At 43.8% G+C, this 20,729-nt stretch overlaps 1 protein-coding gene across 1 annotated transcript in view; it reads right to left on the bottom strand.

Moving 5' to 3' along the window:
• KIAA1324L (KIAA1324 like) overlaps positions 1–19,989 on the bottom strand; it is a 57,113-nt gene extending 37,124 nt beyond the window's left edge. Inside the window, exons 1-6 of the mRNA XM_026648897.1 lie at positions 19,811–19,989; positions 18,654–18,801; positions 14,402–14,488; positions 11,033–11,138; positions 10,055–10,207; positions 7,044–7,132 (exon numbers count right to left, since the gene is read on the bottom strand). Of these exons, the coding sequence (XP_026504682.1) occupies positions 7,044–7,132; positions 10,055–10,207; positions 11,033–11,138; positions 14,402–14,488; positions 18,654–18,801; positions 19,811–19,974 (747 nt within the window). The 5' untranslated portion in view covers positions 19,975–19,989. The remainder of the gene's footprint in view (positions 1–7,043; positions 7,133–10,054; positions 10,208–11,032; positions 11,139–14,401; positions 14,489–18,653; positions 18,802–19,810) is intronic.
• Positions 19,990–20,729: the final 740 nt, after the last annotated feature.

Here is a 20,729-nt window from a genome sequence, read left to right as displayed (position 1 = left end):
ATGTCATAGTTACATTCATAAGCATATTTCCATAAAGCATTATGGGGTGCAGCATCACACCCTCCTCCTGAACTTACTGCCAGAGACTTGGGCACTGTCCACGATGGAGGCAGTACATGTAAAATCCCTGTTTGTCTTTGGTCACACTCCCTTTCAGTACCTTTAAACCGTATGATGTCATTCATAGGTGTTCTAGCAAGGTTTGGGATGCCTGGTCCCCTGGTGCCTGAAAACAGGTTGGGGTGTAGTATTGCTAACAGAATGCGGACAGAAATATTTGTTAAAGTGTAGGTGTCTTGGCATTTAGCCACCAATGCCATGAGGTGGTGTGCCTCAGTTTCCCCTTCTACACAGCAGCATGAGCCTGTTATGCTTTTGCTGCTGTGCCAAGCTTCCAGCCTGTTTAAAGGTATAAGATGAAGGGTAACATGATTGTGGGACTGTCTTGTCACGATCCCTAGCATGTACAACAGTTTCTTCCACAAATCAGGTATGTCCCACATCTTTAAAGGGTTTACCACTAGTATTAACTCCTTTGTCTTGACCCATAGATGAAGTAGCAAAAGACACAAGATTAACAGCAAATCTACGGCAGACAGGCTCTGTGTGATGGTGTACCCCATAAGGCTTCACGGGAATATGCTTATGAATGTATATATGATATAACTGGAATATGTTTTATGCCACATATGTCATGTAACATATCTATGTAAAGGTTATGATCTACTGAACACATTCCTCCTATTTGTATGCATGTATCATTTTTGCACTTGAAGTTAGGAATATTGGTTGTATACTTGCTTGATTTCTAAGCAGCCTTAGTAAAGCATTTGGTCAGCTTCTTGAGAAAGGAATGTGCAAATTAAGTGCCCAATCAAGAACCACTTAAGCCAACAATGAACTCGAAGACACCAATCACATTGGAGCTTTCCCAGGAATTTTTTTTTTTTTTTTTTTATAATTAATGGAGATATCCCATCTCCTAGAACTGGAAGGGACCTTGAAAGGTCATCGAGTCCAGCCCCCTGCCTTCACTAGCAGGACCAAGTACTGATTTTGCCCCAGATCCCCAAGTGGCCCCCTCAAGGAGTGAACTCACAACCCTGGTATGTGGCTTGGCTGGTAAAAAATAAAACAATAAAAAAATAAAAATGTAAAATTTTAGAGCCTTAAAATCCACACAGTCCTCCTTGTTCAGCAAATTGCTCAGACAAACAAGTTTGTTTACATTTGCAGGAGATAATGCTGCCCGCTTTGTTTACAATGTCACCTGAAAGTGAGAACAGGCATTCTCATGGCACTGTTGTAGCCAGCGTCGCAAGATATTTACGTGCCAGGTGCACTAAAGATTCATATGTCCCTTCATCTTCAACCACCATTCCAGGGGACATGCGTCCATGCTGAATGGACATGTGATGCATAGACATGTGACTTCCCCATGTGACTCTAAAACTCCATCTTGGAGCTGGACTTTGCATAGGAGAGAGAAGGGGGACTCCAACCACAAGAGAAAGTCTACTTAAACCCCCATTTTGTCTTCAGCTGGCTAAAGAAATAGCCTCTCCGCCCCCAAGGATACTTGAAAGAAACTGGAAGAAAGGACAGTAACTACAGGCGGTGTGAGTGATTGCTGGACCCAGACTAGAAGGAGACTAGTCTGTAAAAAGAAGCTTACTGGGTGAGGTGTTTATCTGTATTCAGTTTTCTTAGACATAGACTTGCGTGTTCTATTTTATTTTGCTTGGTAATTCACTTTGTTCTGTCTGCTATTACTTGGAAACACATAAATCCTACTTTCTGTATTTAATAAAATCATTTTTTACTTAATACATACTCTGGGTTAATTAATAATACCCGGGCGGGGGGGGCAAACAGCTGTGCATATCTCTCTATCAGTGTTATAGAGGGTGAACAACCTATGAGTTTACCCTGTATAAGCTTTATACAGGGTAAAACAGATTTATTTGGGGTTTGGACCCCATTGGGAGTTGGGCATCTGAATGTTCTAGACAAGAACACTTCTTAAGTTGCTTTCAGTTAAGTCTGCAGCTTTGGGGCACGTGGTTCAGACCCTGGGTCTGCGTTGGAGCAGACTGGCATGTGTGGCTCAACAAGACACGGTGCTGGAGTCCCAGGCTGGCAGGGAAAGCAGGGGAAGAAGTAGTCTTGGCACATCAGTTGGCAGTCCCAAGGGGGTTTCTGTGATCCAACCCGTTACACTCTGTTCACACAATTTGTCTTGTTTAGTGTCCATTACCTTTTTCACTTCCTTTGTGAACCATGGTAGGTGCCCTGATGCAGATTCTTCTGCCTCTTTGTAGAAGGCTTTTAATTCAGGCATGTGTTTGAGGCTTTGGCAAGGGTGTACTGCAACCATGCTTGCCCTCGGCCCCTCCCTCTGGAATTTCTCTGGGCTGGACCCCACTCCCTTGTGAAGCTTTACCCTTAGCTAAGGGTGCAAGGACTTTGTAACCTCCCACCAGTTCTAATTCTGCCATTTTCCCTGGCAACAAATCCTTGTTCTGGATCAGGTCCCTCCTGACCACAGAAACCTCAGCCCCCGTATCTCTCAATCCAACGCGTAATTTACCATTAAGATTAACAGCATGCATATGCTCACTGCTTGGTTGGGTAGAAGCAACCTTTACAAATCCTGTGTGGAAAGAGGCAGCAGCCGGGCTCTGAGAAGCAGCAGCTTCATGTGTTACCTGCTGCCTGTTCCCTCTTAGCCAAGGACAGTTATTCCCCAATGATAGCACCTTTTGGGCTCCTCTGCTTGTACAGGAGATTTGTGACGAGTAATAGGGGAATGGGGAGGCAAACGCCCAGCCTCCTTTTTCCCAGGGGTAAAACGGTGATTTTGCTTTCCCCCAACCCTGTACCCCTCTGCCAGTGGTTTGTTTAATTGCAGTTTGTCCTTGCTCTATAGGGTGACCAGATGTCCTGATTTTGTAGGGACAGTCCCGATTTTTGGGTCTTTTTCTTATATAGGCTCCTATTACCCCCCACCCCCTGTCCTGATTTTTCACACTTGCTGTCTGGTCACCTATGCGCATAGGAGTCTGTAAACACAGCTAATTCACCCACTGCATTCACCTTTTTGTCCCACAAATACGGTTTTACATCATCATTGCACATATTCAGGAATTGTTCCCGAGTAACCAAACCACACATTCCTTCAAAGCTTATAATGCCTTTCCCCCTCACCCACTTATCTACCAAATCTCTCATTTCATTTACATAAGCCACATTACTCAATCCAGATCCCCTCTTAAGACTCCTGAATTTAACCCTGGGGGAGGGGGAGGAGGAGGGAGGCATGCACCACAGTTTGAAAACTAATGCATTAGGCATTGGATTAGGCCCAAAAAGATTCAATAGCTCAAGAGAAGAAAAGTAGATAGGTTCCAAAGTGGAAAAATATACACAGGCCTCAATTTGGCAGCATTTTAAATTATAGGCACCGATTTCATGTACGTCTCTCTTTACCTCTCTGGAGAGGACTGTCACGATAGAAGATAACTGCCACATAGTAATAGGGGAAATCCAAGGTAAATATGCAGCCCTTTTTGTGTTCTAAGCTGCAGTGCAGTTGACATGCCAGCATATTGTTATTTCTGGAGCAGGTATGCATGTCATTTAAAATAAAATACTACTACTACTAATAGCTCTTGTATAAAGACTCCAGTCAATTGAGTAAACATTACACCCACAAGTAATCCCATTGAACTCAATGTGCATACGAACTTAGCCAATCAGGTTGGGATTTTCAAAGGAGAAAGTCAATGAAACCCAAAGGGAATTGGGTGGCTAAATCCTTTAGGCCCCTTTGAAAACCTCAAGCTCATGGGAAGACTTCCATTAACTTCAACAGGCTTTGGAGCATTCCCTTAGGACAGTGGTTCTCAACTAGGGGTAAGCAGAGGTCTTCCAGGGGGTATATCAACTCATCTAGATATTTGCCAAGTTTTACAACAGGCTACATAAAAAGCACTAGCGAAGTCAGTACAAACCAAAATTTCATACAGACAATGACTTTTTTATACTGCTCTATTTCCTGAAATGTAATTGTGATGAGTTCATTTGATAGTAGTTTGAGGGAAAGGTTATCAAGAAGGCAGGAGTGGTGGACTCGGAGGTCGGCGTTGGGAGGCTGATCAAAGCAAGTGAGCCTTGAGGAGGGACTTGAATTTCACAGATCAATTACAGTGCAATCTGTAGGAGACTACAATTACAGCCTGCTACCTTGAGTGTAGGGGTAAATGCTATTAATTTACTAAGTCATTAGAAAGAGGTTACTTTTGAATGAAAGGTTCACTCTGGGAGCCAGTGCTCTTCAGAACAGTCGCTTTCATATTATCATGAAGCAATTTTAGGAGATCCAATCTTAGAGAGTACAGTCCAGAGGGCACGGCGATTCACTGAATCAAAGGCTTTAGTTAGATCAATAATAGCCACGTACAGTGGTCGGTTTTGCTCCCAACACTTTTCTTGCAGCTGCCGTGCTGTGAAGATCATATCCGCAGTTCCATGACATGGTCGGAAACCACTTTGTGACTCCGGTAAAATTTCTTCTGATGGGGCAGAAGGCGGGTTGCAAAGATCCACGCCAGAACTTTGCCTGCAATGGCAAGGAGGGAGATATCACGATAATTTTCACAATCCACTTTATCCCCTTTCTTGAAGAGGGTGACAATCAGGGCATCCCTCATTTCACTGGGCGTCTCCTCCTTTATCCAGATTTTAAGGATAAGCATGTAAAACTGCCGAATTGGCTCTGGTCCACCATCTTTAAAGATTTCAGCAGGGATCCCATCTAGACCTGCTGCCTTGTTGTTCTTCATCTGCTTGGTGACATTGTGTACCTGTTCTGAGCAGCACTGGCTCCCAGATTGAACCTTTCAAAGTACAAACAGGAATCAAACAGGGCTGTATCATCGCTCCAACCATGTTTGCGGTTTTTATCGCCGTCATTCTTTATCTAACTGCTGGGAAATTTACAGCTGGCGTTGAAATCATTTACAGAATGGATGAAAAGCTGTTCAGGCTTAGCAGGCTGAAAGCCAAAAGTAAGATTTCCACAACATCTACTGTGGAACTTCAGTATGCTGATGACGACGGAATCTTTGCCCACTCTGAGAAACATCTTCAAACTATCTTGAATGTGTTTGCCGATACTTACGCGTGTCTTGGTTTCACTCTTAATATCAAGAAGACTAAAGTGCTCTATCAGCCCTCTCCAAATGAGATATTACATGCTCCAGCTATCAAAATCAATGGAGTGGCACTGGAGAATGTCAATCATTTCCTCTACCTTGGATGTCATCTTTCATCCAAGGCAGATATCGATGCAGAAATTCAACATCGCCTGAGCTGTGCCCGTGTAGCTTATTCTCGTTTATGGCACAGGGTTTTTGAAGATCATGACATTCGAACAGACACCAAGCTTCTTGTTTATCAAGCCGTTATTCTCCCAACACTGTTGCATGGGTCCAAAACTTGGACAACCTATAGACACCACTTGAAACTCCTTGAGAGGCACTATCAATGCTGCCTTTGTAAGATTCTGAAGATCAAACGGGAAGACAGGAATAGGCAAAGCCCCCCAGTATCGAAGTAATGATCACCCATCAGCAATTCCACTGGACTGGTCACATTGTCCGGATGCCAGACCATCGCCTCCCCAAACAGGTCCTGTTCTCTCAGCTGAAAGAAGGGTACCGTAACGTGTGTGGACAACGGAAGTGTTATAAGGACTTGGAGGATAACCTAAAAAAGTGTAATATTGACATTGACACTTGGGAGACACTTGCCCAGGATCGCTTAAAATGGAGTGAAGTCCTATGTGATGGTCCCCTGCATTTTGAACTTGCTTGCCAACAAGCTGAAGAGGACAAGAGGTGCAGGAGGAAGGAGAGACTGGCTTCCAGTCATGGTCAGAAGCCTCCTGCTGAGCCTAAAAACATCTGCCCTCATTGTAATAGAGCTTGTGGCTCAAGGATTGGCCTTATTAGCCACCTGAGGACCCATAACGCCCATGGAAGATGATCATACTCGGTAACGAGTGATCGCCCATCATCATCATCATCATCATCATCAGAAAGAGGTTGCAGAGTACAAGTACTATGTGGCTTGAAGTGTGTGTGTGATAAGTCAAGGTTACACATGCTGCCATGTTCTGAAAGTGATTTTTATTAAAGCAGGTGCAGGTACAAAGAGGGGTATAATCGACTGCCAACCTTAAACTGAAAGGCTCCATCTTGTTAGCAGGTGTTGCTCCAGTTGAGCATCGATTAAGTGGATTTTGACGACTTGCTGAGGCAGGTCACTTGCTACCTCCTCCCCTGGATCTAAGGGAGGTGGAAGGGCCTCTTGGGGTCAGAGGATCTAGGGTTTGGGCAAAGTAGTTCTGAAGGATCAACTCTCAGATCAGACAAGTTTCTGCAAGAGCTGCAGGGGAAAATGCTGCAATGAGCAGCTGCTTCAACCTCTAAATCCAACCTACAATCCCACAGAGCTTTGGCAAAGGCGTTCCCATGAGACTAGGGGAGAGGGGAATGAGAATAAAGCCACAAAACTGGCACATTCCTAATGCAGCTCACCTTCTAATAGACCCAGTAGATCTGGTTGCCCCTGGCTTAAACTATCTAGCTCTAGTCAATGAATCCTCAAGATGCTCCTATGAGGCACGTATATGTTGTTATTTCTATCAAGGCCCTGATTTTGCAAACACCTATGCTCATGAGTCATCCCAATGACCCAGTCAGACTGATCACACATGCAAGTGTTTACAAGATTAGGCTCTTCCATACCACGATGATAGATGTCTTAGAAAAACCTAAGAGCAATGGACATTTACAGATGGATAAACTGATAAGAGAGGGTGGTTAAGGGACTTGCCCGAGGCCACTAAGAGAGTCAGTGCTGGAAGCAGGAAAAGAATTCAGAAATTCAGGGCTCCCTGTCCTGTGTTCAGGCCACTAGATCACAAATGGCTCAATGAACTGGCGAATAATATGAATCTGAGTGAACATTTGACTTACCTTTCCTTCCTTATCACACAGTGTATGGATCTGGAAAAAGTCTTTGTTCGTACAAGGGGGACGCTCTGTACATTGGCTGGATCCTTCATCTGAAAAGGAAGGATGAGGAACAGAGTGGTAAAGGATTTCCAAAGGGCTGAAAATTGAGGTATCCAGCCGGATTGCAAGATGGGACAGGAAAAATGCTAATTCAGGAACAAAAATACATTCACTGGGATTTTCAAAGGAGCCTATGAGAATCGGGCACCCCACTCCCACTGAAATCCAGCGGGTTCCTTTGACAAGCTCAGGCATTACTTGTACTGTCCGATACTCTGCTTTGGCATGGACTGAGACATCCGTACAGTCAGACCGGCACCTAACCCTTTTTCTCTGCGATAACAGTAAACCCCAATTTGCATCAATCATGCAAGCACTGTGATCAACTTCTTATCTGATAATAAATGAAAACTGACTTGTCTGTCCCTTCAGAAACGTTTTACTTTGCTGGGGCCCGGACTTACTCCCACTGAAGTCAATTGCAAAATTCCCATTAACTTCAATGTGAGCAGGCACAAGTCCCTAATCGGTGTCCATACTAATGTTAGCAGTTAAAGTGATAGGAGACATTTCTGGCAGATAATCAGTTCTCTATACAAAACGTTAATCTATAAGAAAAAGAACTGTAGACGCTAATTAGTCTGCAAGAGCATCGAAGCAAATGGGCAGTATTTGAGAGAACATCACAGTACTGTGTATGTGCATGCATCAAATATGCTACTTATACACAGTATATGCAACAAACAGACTATTTGACTTCACTTTCATGGCCTATCCCCATGCTACCTATCATTTCTCATATGCTCACAATGATGAGGCCTCAGCTGGAGTACTCTGTCCAATTCTGGGTGCCACACTTAAGGAAAGATGTGGACAAATTGGCGAATCCAGAGGATTCTGATACCAGTCTTCAAATATGTTAAGGGCTATTACAGGGATCGGCAACCTTTGGCATATGGCCCACCAGAGTAAGCCCCCTGGCGGGCTGGGCCAGTTTGTTTACCTGTCGCGTCCGCAGGTTCGGCCGATGGTGGCTCCCACTGGCCACGGTTCGCAGCTCCAGGCCAATGGGGCCTGCGGGAAACGGCGGCCAGAACATCCTTTGGCCTGTGCTGCTTCCCGCAGCCCCCATTGGCCTGGAGTGGTGAACCACAGCCAGTGGGAGCCGCCATTGGCCGAACCTGTGGACGCAGCAGGTAAACAAACCGGCCTGGCCTGCCATGGGGGCTTACCCTGGTGGGCCGCCTGCCAAAGGTTGCCGATCCCTGGGCTATTATAAAGAGGATGATGATTGATTGTTCTCCGAATCCACTGAAGGTAAGAGGAGAAGAAATTGGCTTAACCTGCAGCAAGGGAGATTTGGGTTAGATATTAGGTAAAACTGTCTAACTCTAAGGGTAGTTAAGCCCTGGAACAGGCTTCCAAGGGAGGTTGTGGAATCCCCATCACTGAAGGTTTTTAAGAACAGGTTGGATAAACACCTATCAGGGATGGTCTAGGGTATATTTGGTCCTGTCTCAGCTCAGAGGTTGGACTGGGTGACTTCCCAAGACCCCTTCCAGCCCTTCAATTCTATGCCGACTTCTGCCTCCACTCTGCCAAGGGGGCCAGCCTCCACTGCCCACTTGCTAGATTTTCAAATAACACCTTCATGTTATCTAAAATACTGCCCACTCCTCCAGTGCTGCCCTTCACGCCTGGAAAGAGCTCCCTGTAATCATGTGCAAAGCTACCTTATTGGTCTCTATAAAACTCTCCTTTGCCATGGTGCCTACAAAAAGCTTGACAGCAGTTAGGCTGCTCACTGGCTGAGATCATTATCTACTATGCTGATCAGTATTGTCTCATTGTTTCCTTGTGATCCCCAGTCTGTCTGTCTGCATCCGCCTGTCGTCTCTTGTCTTATACTTCGAATGCGAGTGCCTTGGGGCACGGACTGTCCTTTTGTTCTGTGTTTGTACAGCACCTAGCACAGTGGGGTCCTGGTCCGTGACTGGGGCACATACGTGGTATGGCAATACAATTCATAATAATAAGCACAGAAACCCCATGTGGCTGGGATCCTGGTGGGGAATCGGGGAAGGGGTTTGTCACGATCCAATTATGGATTATCTCTATCCCAAGTAATGCCTGTCCATACACTGTGTCCCCAAACTCCCCAGAAAATGGGCCCTCTCCCAGCTGTATAGTCCCCCTGCCTCCTCTCCCCATCTCTGAAGTAGTTATGGAGGAGACTGATCAGTGGTTACACTGCTCCGAGGCCCTGAGTGAGGAAAGTGCTTAAGCACATGCTTAATTCTAACCACATGAGTAGGCACATAGGCTTCAAAGGGACTACTCGCATGCCTAAAGTTAAGCGTGTGCTTAAGTGCAATGGAGCTATGTCACGGATGAATGTGGTCTATTTTACTTAGTGGTTTCTAGTTGCTATCATGGTAAGGAAACAGAGGAGCTTCGAAGGCTATCACATGTCCAGTCTGCAGCCAAACCACCATGTGCTCTGATCCAGTCAGATCTCCCAATGCAAGGAGGGGTCGACCAGGTGACTGTTTGAATAAGAGATCTCCAGGAAACACTCGGGTGCCGAAGGAAGCAGTTGGGAGCTGCCAGTGAATCAGTACTGAACCAATGCCTCAGATTAGCTTGGGGGTTACCATAATTTGGAGGAAATCTAAAACCAGGGCCATTGAAGATCTCATGGTGCTTTCTGTTAGAGCATGGGAGTTATAAAGTACCCTGGCCAAATTCCAGTGTGAGCCATTATAAATTGCAAACATAAATTCCCTCTGCAGTTTCAGATCGGCACCATATTAACCTTCTTTTTGTGTCCCAATCTCTTCTGACTACTTTTCAGTGGTGGGCGAAGTGATTCCTGTGTATGTATGTGCAGAGCTCCATAAAAGCACGCAGAGCTGATAATAATACTGAAGCAGACACACGTTCATGTATTCTTTTTGGCTTATGCCCTGTACCTGCATAATGAGTTTCTTCGCTACAGTTGGTACATTCCTTAGCTCCTTTCTCTGAGTAGGTATTTCTGGGACACACCTGGCAATTGGAAGACCCTGGTTTATCACTGAATGTACCAGGTTTGCATGGAAAGCATTCAGATGTATATGCAACTCCTGTAAAGCAAAGCACAGGTTAAGCACATAAATAGGCACAAAAATAGAGAGCAGCAGTACCTGCAGCTCCCGCCTACACAGTTGTTTTGGGGGAAACAGACACTGTATAAGACCACTGAACAGTCACAAACAGTCATTGCTAGTTTGAGTCCGTCGGGCTTTGCTAACGGAGACTCTAGTTCTGCAGTCCTTACCCAGGCCAAACTCCCATTCCCTTCAACGAGAGTTTGACCTGGATGAGCATTACATTATATGAAACTAAGGGCTTATCTATACTTGGAAATATACCAACATAGCTATTCTGGAATATTAGAGTAAATTTCCAAGTCCTGAGTGTTTTATAATGTAATGGACTATTTTAGAATAATAATTCTGTAACAGTTATTCAGTATTAGTCTCCACTCTGATTCTGAAATAGCTATTTTGGTACATTTCCAAGTGTAGACAAGCCCAGTTGTAATAAAGGTCTGCTATGCTGTGCTGTTGCAGACAGCCTGAGGGGTTTTTTTTTCTTCTACAATTCCAATCTTCCCCAGCAGGCGTCACCATTTACGAATTAATTCCATGTATTATATTTCTCAGGACACCAGTGGACTAAATATTTTCCTAGAGATTTGGAAAAGTAAAAAAGAATGCATGGAATAATTACTTTAAATAAGGCTAAGAAAGAAAGAAAGAAAGAGTTTACTGCGATTATGATGTCAATTTTTTTCTCCAAAAACAACATATCTGTCCTTAAAGACAGTGGCTGGAATAAAACATCAATTATTATTGCAATGTACAGTAGACAGTTTAGTTATTAGCTGATGGTATGATATTCCATACCTTCAATTGTGATGTTTTTCACCAGAACAGGTTTCACCACTTTAGAACCCATAAGAATCCCTGTTGTTCTCCAGTATAATATATTAGTCCCTGGTTTCAAAGCTACCTGCAACAACAAAAGAATGATACTTCGCATCAGCATCTTTTGATCGACCACCTGCTTGACGTTGTTCTTTTATCTCCTAGTACACGTCACTCATTTCAGTGACTCATTTTCCTCACATCCTTGGAGCATTTGGGGATTCTGCGGGTCAACTGTTTTGTAAGTCATGGGCTGTAGGAGGTACAGATAGATAAGGAGGATGCAGAAGTGCCCTCTTTATGGAGGGCAGATGCAGGTATTATGGAGAAAGGGAGGCTCTCACACCTCCCTTGAAGAGGTGCACTGCAAGTCCCCCTGAGCCAACAGAAAGCAGTGGGGGTGGGGCGGGGGGGAGAGGGGAAGAGTCATGTCCCATCCAGCCAACCCACAGCTGCAGGTGCCCAGCACACCAGGAGTGGATAGCATTCCCCTGGTGCTCATGCTCAGTCATTTTAAACTCTACTCTGTTCCGGATCTAGGATCTTAATCAATCAGTTTTGTTTTTTTTTAAAGCCACACAATTCACCTTTTAAAAAACAGGGTCCAGTATTTTAACAAGCCATACTTTTACATATGCTACATGGGTTGGGATTTTCAAAAGTGCTCAGCGTTGGCCTATCTCTGCTCCCATTTACCAAGGACTTGATGGCACTAGAAAGTTGTGCCATTTTAACTATATCAGTACAGTAAAAGCAGTACCACCCTTTAACCCTCCCACCCTCCAGTGTGGATGAAGTAATAAAGGTGCTTTGTATTGGCATAGTTATTCCTTATGGGAAAGAGAATAAGCTACACCAGGATACTGCACTTGTATACCAGTATAATTGCAGCCACACAAGGGCTGTACTAGTATAACTATCTCGATACAAAATTCACCCTCCTAACCGACATAGTTAGACGGGTACCATTTTCAAGTGCAGAACAGGCCCAAGCAGGGCTAGAGTTAGGTTAACACTGAGCACTTTTCGAAACCTCATGCTTTGTGTTTGCTCAAGGTGAGGAATTATAAAGGAGCTACTGAGCGAAGAGCCAGTGCCAGTGCTAGCCCATTGGAGGCCCTAAGCAGGAATATTTTGTCTCCCCCCATCCCGCCTCCCACAACAATACTAAAACAGGCAAATACTTATAATAAAAAGTGAATAGCCCCCCCCACCCACCACCACCACCACCACCACCCCTACCCCTCTTGAGCTGCTTGGGGCCCTAAGCAATTGCTTAGTTTGCTTATGCCTTGCACCGGCTCTGCAAACAGCCCAGCCAGGCTCACAGACAGGTAAACTAAAAACTGCATTCTTGTTAGAGTCTAAGCAGAAAGCACTCCAGAGTAAAACCCACCAGTGGGAGGCCTTGTCTACATTAAGAAAGGGTTTGCCGCTGGTGGAGCTATACCAGCAAACCCTCTTAGTGGAGACGCAGCTTATACTGGCAAAAAGAACAGCTTATACCAGTCCCCTGAACAAAAGGACTCTTTGGTGTCTACTCTGGGGCTTTTGCCACCATAGCTATGTCAATCAGGGATGTGATTTTTTTCACCCTCCTAACCCATATAGCTATGCCAGCAAAACTTTTTGGGTAGCCCAAGCCTCAGTCTGGGGGCTAATGAGGGATGAAATTTGTTCACCACAAATAAACTCAGGGCTAGTTTACGTGCTCTGGGCACTGACTGAACACAACTCATGTAGAAACCAATTTAGTTAAATGAGTGGGGGCCCCCTATTGGGGACCTCCAATCTGATTTAAGAGGAGCTGCATATGGAGCGGTTGCACCAATTCAACTAAACTGTGTGACACATGGCCAGAAAGGGTTACACAACTAGCAGGCTAATTGACCCAGATTCAACCTTTAGAGACATATTAGTAGATAATGTTTGTGGTTTTGTGTGTTTACATATATATTATTAGAGGTTAACAATGTAACCAGACAATTCCTGTCTGTGGCTGTATTCTGTTAATTCAGAGATCAAAAGGAGATATTAACATTTAAATGAACTGTGAATGTAGTGATATCACTCTCTTGATTTCTCTTTGAAGTATATAGCAAATCACCTGCAGATGGTGGGCGATAAGCAATTGCCTTATGTTAATCCATGTAGCTAATTCCGGTGATGTTTAGGAAATAGGAGGTTTATTAAAAGACACTATTGGTCACCCAAGAACTGCATGTAGTCAAGAGGCTGCCGGGAAAATGTATAAAGGGCTTTTGGGACCCTGATCCTTTCATCTCATATCCGCTCATGCTTTGTCAGGGGAAGTTTGAGCCACAAGATTGAGATCTCCAGTTTCATTCTGGGATACCCTGATATTGAACATTGGACTGAACCTATGAACTAATTCTGAAAGAACTCTTTGCAACTCTAAAGCTCACCATCTCTGCTACGAAACTGACCTAAGAACTATATTCATGTCTGTATGTATAATGAGTTTTTAACCAATACTCTCTCTTTTCTTTTTTTAATAAATTTAAGTTTAGTTAATAAGAATTGGCTGTAAACGTGTATTTGGGTAAGATCTGAAATATTAATTAACTTGGTGGGTAATGTGTCCGATCCTTTGGGATTGGTAGAACTTCTTCATATGATGAACAAGATTTTCAATAATCCTCATCCTATTTGACATGGCTGTCTGGGAGGAAGGCCCGGGCTGGGTTGCTTTAAGGGGACTGTGTTTTTGGCTTCTGGGTAACCAGTAAGGTATTGTAGAAGCTGTTTTGTTGCTGGCTTGGTAAATCTAAGTATTTGGGGATTGTCTGCCCCATTCTTTGCAGTTTGCCCTAATTGAGCAATCTCAGCCTGGCACCCCTGGGAACCCGGTCACAGCTGGTTTTCAAACTGCTGAGAAAAATCAGTGCAGTCCAGCCCCTAGAAATGCACTTGAAATTAAAAGGCCAAATCCTATCCTCAAATGTGCACACAACGCCCGTGGACTGCAGTGTCATTCACATGGCAGGGAACAATCTTTGGTGCAAGTGAATGAGCAAGCGTTTTGGAAGATATGGATCACAATGAATGGGAGCGCCCTGTGGAATTTGGATTCCCATATATCTACTTGATTTCTTAAGGAGCCTGATTCAGTGAAGTCAGTGGGAAAGCCTGCATAGACTTGAACAGGCTTTGGATCAGGCCCTTAAAGCACACATCAGCTTAGAGCACACATCTTTTGCTCCTGAGAGAAGCTGCGCTCCTTTCACAGCCACTGAATTCACAGGATGTGGCTCTCTCTCGCTCACAAGAATCAATGTTAATTTATAAACAAAAGGAAAGCACTGTGGAGTGATACTTAGCACTTACGGAATGAGAGCCCCATTCGCCGTTGTCTGTTAATTTCACCCATTTGTCGGCCGTGGAGTCCATCTCTTTGCACTGATCATTTTGAATCTGTCAATTAAAAACAGTGGCCACAATCAGACATCTGGTTAACTGTCTCGGTCAGGACACACCGCAGAAGGATGCCTATAGACTAAAGGCTGTGTGATTCTGCTGTCTGTCCCCATCTCACAGCATTCAGGACAGGGGCTGTGTTACTTGTTGCAAAGGACATCCGGAAAACACATGCAAAATCACTAGCAGTCTAAGAGAGGGCTTCCAAATATAGTGCTAAATTCCCCTCTCTGCCTGAGGAGAAGGGATTGGAACAGGGATGGGCCACCTCTCAGCTGAGTGCCTTAGCCACTGAGCTAAAAGTATGGAAGAGGATCTCCTCCTCATGCTGCTGCTTTGTGTAGACCTAGGTGGCCCCTATAGAATCCCCCTATAGCCCAGCTGTTAAAGCACTTATCTGAGAAGCAGCAAATCCCTATTCCAATCCCTTTTCAGGCAGAACAGGATTTGAACCTGGGGTCTCCCACTTCCCCAGGGAATACTCTCTAGAGCACCTCCAGGTGCTGCTATTTTGGATAGAGATAGGTGGCCTCTGAACATACCTGTCAGATTAGGCTCCATGGGTGAGTTAAGGGGAGGAACACCCATTTTTCCCAGGTTTATGGATCAAATTGAGGCTTAGGCAGGAGACAAGCATCCAGATGCCTAGAGTGGGGCAGCAGTGCACATGCACAGAGGCACAGACTTGGACACCAAGGGAACTTTTACTGTAAAACAATAGCTGCTGAATGAGTTTAGGCACCAACAGGCTAGGGTGGCAGTTTGCCTAAAACTGGGCATTAAAACTGGGGGATAGGCGCCTAAGTACCCTTGTGGAGCTGGGCCATTGTCTCTCAGTGCCTCAGTTTCCCATCTTTAAAATGGGGTTAATGGGGCTGCCCTATCTCACAGAGGTGTGGGAAGTTTAAATATGTGAAAAAATTATGAGGCATTTAGATGCCACGGGGGCCATATAAATATCTAAGACAGATAGATTCTATACCTAAACTATAGGGGGATGCTGATGTAATAATTGAAAATATTTAATCAACAATGCATTCTGGGGAAAAGTGCATTCTTAAAGGCCTATTACATATGGAGCCCTGAAGTGCAGAGCATCAGGATGAAAATCTAGCTGCCAAGTTACAATTATTTGGTTAATGGCTTTTAAAATGACAGCCTGCTAATTGATACATATAAAGGGAATGACAAATTTAAGGAGGTGACCAACCATCAGTGCTATGTTGATCAGAGCAAATAATATGTGGGAAGCAGCTTTCAGACCTAGTGCTCAAATAAACAATGTTTTTGCTCCTCTGCAGGAGAAAATCAATCACTAGTCAGTCAAGAAGCCACAGGGAGGATCATATTCTGCTACATGCATCTGGTGGTAAAAGCACATTTTGCTGCTTACTTCTTATGAATCAGGCAGGACATACGATAAAAAGCGAAAGAGGTTTAATAATACAGTATGCACTTTCTATTATCAAAGTGCGGTAGATTTTATTCAAGTAACAGCCGCAGCAATAAAGGGCCTCAGGCATCAAAATCAAGGTTTTTTTTGTCTTCCTCTCGTATCCCTTACTAAGGATAATGGTGCTTTGCACTTAGATAGAGAGGCTCTCATCCCATCATCTCAAAATACCGTAAAAACATTAATTAAGGCCTAGCCCTGCTGTGAAATAGCATGACAGTGCTTTGCAGATGGCAATGACTCACCCGCCAGAGACAGCAAGAGAAAGTCGGAGACAGACAATTTCTAGCACACTTATTCTGAGCTGCCATCTCTCTCTGTTTTAAGTCCTCATTTGCCCCCTTCTCAACATTCAGCAGCAAATGCAACACTGACAGGCAAAGCGAGATAGCTCAGGGTAGAATATTTCAAAGCACATAAGTGACTTATAGGTCCCACTGAAAATCAATGGGATCTGCGCTCCTAAGTCTTTTTATCATTATTATTTGGATTACCATAGCACCTAGGAGCCATAGTCATGGACCAGGACACCACTGTGCTAGGTGCTGTACAAACACAGAACGAAAAGATGGTCTCTGCCCCAAGGGGCTTAGAATGGCAATGTTTGTCACCATGATAGGCAGTGGTCTCTGTAAGTTGTCAAGTTTGTCAAGTTTTTTGTGGGCGTCACAAGGCGAGTTTTAAGGAGGGATTTGAAGGTGGATAAGGAGGTAGCTCTGTGGATGGTTACAGGAAGCAACTCTCAAGCATGAGAGGAAGCATGGGAGAAAGCACGCAAGGTGCTTGTCTGAAGAAGTACCAAGTGGGCAGTGAAAGCTGCGTGGAGCTCTTTCAAAAATCCCAATCTTAAACCTCAGAAATAGCTCACTTTTCATCCTTCTCTCTGCATGGTAGCGACACAGACCGATCCTTTCCCAAAGATGGAGACCAAGATTTCCAAAAGTGACTAGTGATTTTGAGTTTTGAATGCCCAACTTAAGATACTTTTCAGCAGAAAGCAGGTTCACAGCTCTTTCTGAAAATCAGGTCCCTTGAAGGTGTCTCAGATCAGACACCCAAAAACAGGCATCCAAAATCACTAACCATTTCTGAAACTTTGGGATTAAGCTGCCACCTGTATGACACTGGGATTCTCATTTCCAGAATGTCATAAGGACATTCACATGTTTAGAGTCCCACACAACTGTCTGTGTAAACAATGCTGGCCAAACTAGATTATATTTTTCCAAGTTAAAGGGACTTTGGACAAGAATTCATCAGGAATTTTTCAACAATTTTTTGGGGGGGGTCATAAAAGGCCATTCGTTGAAACGGAAACTATTGGCACAGGAGGGTCAGTTTTGATGGATTTCCTGGCTTGAAAACAACATTGAGGAAAAAGTTTCAAAACTGTTTTGTTTCAACATGTTCAAAACTGACCCATTTTTCTGGTTCTACACAACTTTTCGTTTTGAAATTTCAGCTGATCAGACTAAAGAAAAGGTTAAAGAAAAAGGAGCTAAATTAAAACAAGACATTTGAATTGTTCTGAACCAAAAAAAAAAAGTTTCAGTTTTTCGGTTTGTGAATATTTTCAAGATTCTGACTTTTCGTCCTGATTTGAGACGGGACAAAATTTCGATCTCTAGAAAGCATTCACGGGATGGGAAAACCATTTCTCACCAGCTCTACTCTAGACCCAAACTTAAGAGCCTTCCTCATGCCAGAGCTCCCACTGGAATCTACAGAACTACCTACATGAGTGAACAGTACTCACATATGGAAGAACTGTAGGATCAGACATATTACCAAGGCCCAGGAATGTTTTCATGACATTCAAAAGAAACATGAAAAAATGGATTCTGTGAGAATTTAAACATTCCCATGTGGTTCTAGGAACCCAAATGTCCTGGCATTCAGTGGCATGACATGGCATTCTTAATCAGGCATGCAATTCTACACTTGCACACAAAATGATGTCCTCCATGAGGCGTGACCTCACATGTACAGTGCATGCATGGTCACATTGTGTGGAGGGCTTCACAAAATGGCATTCTCCATGCGGTATGATCTCACACGTAGGATGCGTGTGAGGTCACACTGTCTGGAGGCTGTCAATTTGTAGAACAGTGTGACCTCACGCACCATACATGCAAGGTCACGCCACATGGAGGACACCATTCTGTAGAACAAAATGGTGTCCACCACACAGCGTGACCTTGCACGCACCACACATACAGTGTGACCTGGCACATGTGGGGCCATTTTGTTATAAAATATTATGTCCTCCATGTGCATTCAGAGGTCAGACGGAATCATCCCATGGGCATAGCTGGTCCTGGGACATGCAACGCATGCCTTGCATACACAGATGGCATGTCACTGATAGCACTGTGCAAACTGTAGACAACATAGCTATGAAAGTGACTAGAAATTAAGGTGACTTTCAATGGGTTTTGTGCTCCTACCTCCCTTAGGCACTTATGAAAAACCTACCGTACAGTGAAAGCAACCAGTTTAGGCTTGTTGTCAAAGCTGAATGAAATGCAAAAAGTGGACAGGAAGCATAAATGGTAGAGGGGAAATGAGATTTTTAAAATTTGTTCAGATTTAATAAGCTAAAGAGACAATAACTTGGATGAGGAGAAAACTAAACTGATTCAAAAATAGGTCTTTATCTGGAACACATCTCTTTACTTTGAGGTTAGATTCAGTGTATAAAAGCCTTACAAAAAACTCAAAGAAGATGTTATTGTCAATATACTGGTATTCAAAGAAGACAAATCCAGATTTCTTCAGATGTACAGCATAGATTAGAGAAACAGTGCAGTCATCTCTGTTGGACTCTATGTAATTCCCACGAGGAGTCCACGAAGAGCTGGATAAACATAAACAAAACAAGGCTTATTTTAGATCACAGGAACCCTGAAGACATTTATAACATTCCTATTTTAAAATATATTGCTCAGTAAAGGACACAGTACCCCACTGTAGCTAGATTCACTCCCCAACCCTTTCACATCGGTTTCCCACATATTTTTCACACAAAGGATTATGAGCTCTGTCAAAACTTACCTTTTTGCACATCAAAATTGTGAATGGGGGCAAACGTATGTTGTTTCCTGGAAACTTCTAATGCATCCCAATCAGGAAGGCTTGTCTAGGATACAGAGGGCCATATCCTTAAGAACAGCCCTTCTGCAATCAGCACAGATCATGCCGGGTATAAAAGCAGTTTTAAGCCACCTTTACTCCGCCTTGATCCCAGAGCTACTCAGGCACAAGTTAAAGCAGTTCAGGGCTGTTCCAAGTTTCACTGGCTGCTAATGATATCCAGGAGGCCATTATGACAGCAAGGGATTGGCTGAAAGTAGTGGCTCGCTAGCCACTCGAGTCATGCTACTCCGCTGGCCCTATGCCACCTGAGGAGTTCCCCAGCACTGAGGAAGGCTCAGGTAGATGATGAAACTAACTTTGTGCCAGTGGACCAGCAGGGTCAAATAGGGCCCATTTTATTTATCCTTTATTCTCAACTATTCAATATCCCTGAAGTGTGCTTCTTGGCAATGTGCAGAGATTGCTTTTATTGCACAATGTATTTTTCTGTACTTACACAGCATAGCGTGTTCAATTGTCCTCTCCGTTAACCAGCTGATGGCATCATCAAACTCCAAGAGCTTTCACTAACACATAACCAGCATTCCATTCTGAGGGGCATAGTCTACCTGTCACTGTTTTCAGTGAACACCACCTACATGTTACTATACTACCAGAGCAGCTGGTTCCCACAGCAAACTATGAGCTTGATCCAAAGCCCACTGAAATCCATGAGAGTCAAACCAACCCCTTCACCAGTGTGGCCACAGACCAGCCCATAAGCCTCTTACTTGTCACAGCTATCGGCTTTATTCTCAGCTGATTCGACAGCAGTGTCCATGAAAGTTGCCACATTGGAGAATCCTGCTGGCAGGTCATCCCATTCATCAAACTTGATCCCGCTGCCCAAGGAATATGTCCCCGCGGCACATTTACTGCACATTTGATTCTTCATTTCTAGGTATTCACCAGAAGCACATGAAAAAGCTGTGAAGACAATCATTTACAACTGATTAATTGGAAAGGCAATTAGCAGCATCGGTGAGCTGTCACTAAAGCAACCAGTCACAAAAGTCCCACCCATAAAAATCAGGAACACAGTGAATTAGCTCAGAAAACCACTGTAAAAATTGAGGTGCAAACTGACTTCTGTTTTTCACTTAACTGACAGCACTGGAGCCAAATCTTAAATTATGGCTATTGATCATCTTATTTGTCTCCATTAGCAAAGAGGAATTTTTAAAAAAATCTACACCTACAAACTGCATGTGTAGCTAGTCTATGCAAAAATATGTTTGTATCACTGTTGTCACATTCTGCCTCATCATCCTCCCAATTCCTTTCACCCACCTGTTGCATCTTGTGTTGGACTAAGATTGTGAGCTCTTTGGAGCAGCACCTGTCTTTCATTACTGTCTGTACAGCATCCAATATGGTGCATCTTTATCTTTGATAGGGGCCTTTAGGCACTACTGGGATAAAAATAACAGCACTCAAAATGAATTTCAGCTATGTCTAGGGTAAGTACAGTACCTCAGTGTATGGAATAAATGATAGCATAATTTAGTGGTTAGGGTTTCCATTTTTTTCCACCCATGATTCCAAAACCACCAACTTTACCCTTCCACTATCTAAGTACTTTTACGGCCATCATCACTGTAGTGTTCAATCCATTCTCAATTATTAATTAATTTTATCCTCACAACAGTC

The sequence above is a fragment of the Terrapene carolina genome, unplaced genomic scaffold (assembly GCF_002925995.2).
Source record: "Terrapene carolina triunguis isolate 2854851 unplaced genomic scaffold, T_m_triunguis-2.0 Scaffold68, whole genome shotgun sequence".
NCBI classification, from domain to species: Eukaryota; Metazoa; Chordata; order Testudines; family Emydidae; genus Terrapene; species Terrapene triunguis.
Note: the sequence above shows the minus strand (reverse complement) of the source record. Positions and strands in the feature narration are given on the sequence as shown.